General features: G+C 49.2%; 1 protein-coding gene across 1 annotated transcript in view; it reads left to right on the top strand.

Moving 5' to 3' along the window:
- Positions 1-4,181, top strand: part of klhl18 (kelch-like family member 18) — a 9,205-nt gene extending 5,024 nt beyond the window's left edge. The window contains exons 9-10 of the mRNA XM_008301731.1: positions 494-605; positions 1,171-4,181. Coding sequence (XP_008299953.1) covers positions 494-605; positions 1,171-1,557 — 499 coding nt within the window. The 3' untranslated portion in view covers positions 1,558-4,181. The remainder of the gene's footprint in view (positions 1-493; positions 606-1,170) is intronic.
- Positions 4,182-4,613: the final 432 nt, after the last annotated feature.

Genomic DNA, 4,613 nt, shown 5'->3' with positions numbered 1-4,613 from the left:
TGTTACGGGCGGCTGTGGCTCCGGGGTAGAGCGGTTGTCCTCTAATCGCGTGGTTGGTGGTTCGACGCCCTCCACAGTGTCCTGGACAATCCACTGAAGCTGAAGTTGCTCCCTCTCTGTTGGTGTGTGAATGTGTGTGAATGGGGGTCAAGCACGATGAGTAGCACCGAGGTAGGGAAGCGCTACAGCAGGTCAGTCCATTAACGTATGAACCCTCATTAAAATCCAGAGACGTGAACTGAACCGATCATCCAGTCGGTGATGAACTTTAATTATTACGGACCAACAGCAGCTCTTAGAAACTTCTAATGTCACAACCTGCTGATCGTTCTGAAAGCTGCGTTTGTTAGTTGCAGACTTTAGTTTGGGTTCATGACATGAAAACAGGCTGCGTCCAGCAGGGGGCGCCGCCACACAGGAGATGAATCTCATGTTGAAGGGCTTCCTCAGTTCCAAGTGTTTAGCTGCTTCCTGTCATGTGACCTGGCTGCAGGTGGACAGTGGTGGCGGAGATGAGCGCGAGTCGCAGTGCCGCCGGCGTGACGGTGTTTGACGGGAGGATCTTCGTCTCCGGCGGCCATGACGGTCTGCAGATCTTCAACACGGTCAGTCTGACAGCAGATCGGAGCCTTTAAACGTACAAACACGTCTTCAGTCTGGATCGCAGCGTTTCTGTGATTCATCAGTTTGAACTGAACTAAACGGGAAGTTTTACAGTTTTCTGACTAATCTGAATTCATCTTCCTCCACCTGATGGAAGCTTGAGATACAAACAACATGTAAAGTCTGATACAGTCGGATCCAACAGCTCTGCTATAGATTCTACCTGAGAACCACAGCAGGAGGTTCATGTTCCTCCTGCAGCTCTGTGGAACCAGAACACCATGAAGGAGGAGAGACGATTGATTTGTTTAACAGAAATGTAAGAACGTCGCTGCATCTCTTAACACAGCAGGTTCAAAACTGACTGAAGTTCTCAACATGAGCCTGACGTGGACTCAGCTGACTTAGTAAAGTGATGATTGATATCACTGGCAGCAGTCCTGTTCCTATGTCATATCTTATAATATGATACTCTGCTCAAGATTGTTTATGAATTAATTGTTTTCAGTCTTTGTTAACTCTTTTTGTCTCATTGGTTACCTGTGTTTGTTGCCCCGCCCCCTGCAGGTGGAGTACTACAACCACCACACAAACCGCTGGCACCCGGCGGCGCCGATGCTCAACAAGCGCTGTCGTCACGGTGCGGCGGCTCTGGGGAGCCACATGTACGTGGCGGGGGGGTACGACGGCTCGGGCTTCCTGAGCGGCGCCGAGGTGTTCAGCTCTGCCTCCGGCCAGTGGAGCCTCCTGGTGGCCATGAACACGCGACGCAGCCGGGTGTCGCTGGTGTCGACGTCGGGGCGTCTGTACGCGGTGGGCGGCTACGACGGACAGTCCAACCTCAGCTCGGTGGAAATGTACAACCCTGACACCAACCGATGGACCTTCATGGCCCCCATGGTGTGTCACGAGGGCGGCGTCGGCGTCGGCTGCATCCCGCTGCAGCCCGCCTAAACCCGCCAATCACGGCCGAGGATCTATGCGTTACTGACGCCAGCAGGCGGGGAGGCGGTGCCTCCGATGGCGTCCACTGAGCTTTATCGGTACGACAGCTGGGCTCGGACCTGCACATTGACGCCGGGCTACGGAATTATGGGAAAACTGTAGGGCCAGCCCACCGAGGCTAGCTGTTAGCATTGTGCTGTTAGCGCGCATGTGGACTGATCGATGTCCAACCTTGATTTTCTACCTGATTGACCAAACAAAGCTGCTGACTTGAAACAGGATGACCACTCTAATCGGTTTTCTGTGACCGTTTTATCAGTACGCAGTGCTGCAGACACGTGAAGAAGAGCATGCCACAGCAGCGCCCCCTGCAGGCCACATTGCTCAGTACACCTGATCAGTCAGAGACTGCACAGGAGAGTTTGTCCTGAAGGAGGCGCTGCAGGAAGCTCACCTTTGAGGAGTCCACAGTGTTCACTGTTAAGGAGTTACGGTTGATTCGGGGTCAACTGAACATTCTAAAAATGTTTGAAACGTGAAGAAAAAGAAGAAGAAAGCTCGAGATGAGCTAATGTTTGTGCAGAACATGTTGGTTTTCATGAGCTCTTTATTTGTGTCAGATAATGTTGAGAGCAAACAGACGATGACAGAACAAAATAAATGCTATGGGGAAACAAATCTTCACTTTCAGAGCAAAAGTAGGAGGAATATATCTTTAAAACCTTTAAAGTTCCACACTTGAGTGGTGAGGACAGGTAGGACAGGTGAGGACAGGTAGGACAGGTGAGGACAGGTAGGACAGGTGACGCTGTGGCAACGAGCCCTAGAAATGCAGATGTTTACCTGCTGCAGACGTAGAATCTGAACTTAATCCAGATGAAGCTCGTCTGTTCCGTCTCGTCAACGATTCAGAGCAATGCATTCTGGGAGCGTCGCATGCGTTTCAGAGACGTGCGCGTCGCTGCCCCTCATTTGCGTAACGTTGAGGTCTTGGCTACTTGATGTAAGTCAGGATCGTCCAGCCACAACTCGACACCTGTGAAGGTCCAGAACTGCTGTTGGAATGAATGAGAGACGGGTCTCGGTCAGACGCCGCCTCACACACATGAAACACGTATGTTGAGGTTCAGTGTCTCTGATCCATCACAGTGAACCTGTGAACTGTTCAGAGCCTGTCTGGTTTTAGTTTCCTTCAGTGTCAAACAGCTGGTCTCAGGCTGTTACTTCCTGGTTAGTCCTGCTGTTGGCTGACCTGAGTCTGTTTGGTCTATAAAGTGACAAACCGAAGGTCAGAGTTCTGCATGGCTCTGAGCTGAAGCATCACGCTGCGCTCTCATCCTGACGGATACACGATGGAAATGGTGAACTTGGTCATTTGTTTGTTGATCTAGCTTCAGCATCTGAGTGGGGAATAAAATGTCTTCTGTGGTGCGTCGACTTGATTCAGGCTGATGCAGCTTCATTTCAGCCAGACGAGTGTTTTGACCAACCTCTGCAGACCGACATGCTGGGAAACACGTCACATGACCGTGGACATGCAGGTGTAGCCAGGAAGTGGGAGGTCGCTTTGCTGTCCGCACAAAATGCTGAAACTGCGAGCAGAGATTTGTGCTGCAGAGAAAACCAGGTCAGAACCACATGAAATTCATGATCAGGAGACGCCACATGAACAGTAAGAGCCAATCAGGAAGCAGCCATGACTGTGTGTCAAAGTCTCATGTTAGACTAAAACCGAGTCAGCAGCTTGTCTGAAGTCTCGGTTCTCCGTGGACGTCAGGAGGAACCAAATCAGTGTCTTCAAATGATGTAGTGTCGGTTGTAGCTTCAGCACAGGTTTCTTCTGTTTTCATGCCGTCAGACAGGCCCAACGTGTGATGATGCCACCACCGTGCTTCTGGAGGACCTGAACAGAACGCTGCTTGTTTACATCAAAAGGTTCTGTTCCGGTCTCATCTCGCCGCAGAACATTTTCCGGCAGCTTCTGGCTTCTTCATCAAACTGCACATCAAGTTTGTTCTCAGCCAGAGGAACTGATCCCAGCTGCCAGCAGCTTCTCAGTAGACGAGCTACATGAGGGCCCAGGGGTGGACGGACAGAACAACATGACCCAGTTTGATCATTTTATTTTAATATTGCTTCTTTATCAGCAGCTGTGAACATCTGATGATGTTCTAGCTGCTGTTCATTCAGAAATGTCAGACCTGAGGGTGTCCGTGATGCTTTAGTGGTGAACACTGTGGACTCGCTGTGACTTCAGTCTGCACAGCTTCATGATGGTTTTACAGATCATCAGTTTAACCGAAGGCTGGAGATCAGTTCGTCAATAACCACCTGATCACTTATTCATTGATTGAAATCCTCTCCAGAGCTTTCAGCTGGACGTGGTGGTCCTCTGGGAGCTGCTCAGCATCACGTGACCTGATGAAGGCCACGAGAGGCGGCTCAAAGCTCCGGGAGTTTCTCAGTAAGTGGACACGAACAGAAAGAGATCCGATTATTGATCGGTGCTCTTCAGCCTCCGACTCAGCTTCACACCGCTGATCTTTATTTTTATTGATTAATTTATGATTTATTTCTTTGTTTTATTTCCTTGTGGATCATTAAAGAGGAAATTTTCAGGTTCATAAAGTCTATTTCTGTCTGCCTTTCATTCTGACTGTGAGAACGAGAAACCGCTATTGATCACTGATCAGTAGTGCAACCAGCTGACTCACTGTCACTTAATAGAAACATCCCCAATAATATGTTTTTCTACATATTTCAGGTTTACATATTTGATATTATTGGAATGTTGATGCATTAATGTGTTCATCTTGTTATTGTTGTAGCTGGTAGAACTCGAGATAAACAACAGAAAACTGCAGAATTTCCCTTTAAAAGTGTCCTGCCACTGCTTCTTTTTAAAAAATATGTTTTATTCAGAGCAGCAGAGAGAAACAGGAAGGGGCAGAAGGATGGGACAGAGCTGCAGCAAAGGGTCGTGAGCGGGAGTCGAACCCACGACCGCTGGGTTGGGGAGCGACAGCTAACTAAAGCTAACTGTAGCAGCTAACTATAGCTAACTA

The sequence above is a fragment of the Stegastes partitus genome, unplaced genomic scaffold (genome assembly GCF_000690725.1).
Source record: "Stegastes partitus isolate 25-593 unplaced genomic scaffold, Stegastes_partitus-1.0.2 Scaffold1705, whole genome shotgun sequence".
NCBI classification, from domain to species: Eukaryota; Metazoa; Chordata; class Actinopteri; family Pomacentridae; genus Stegastes; species Stegastes partitus.
This window is presented reverse-complemented; position numbering and strand designations above follow the sequence as displayed.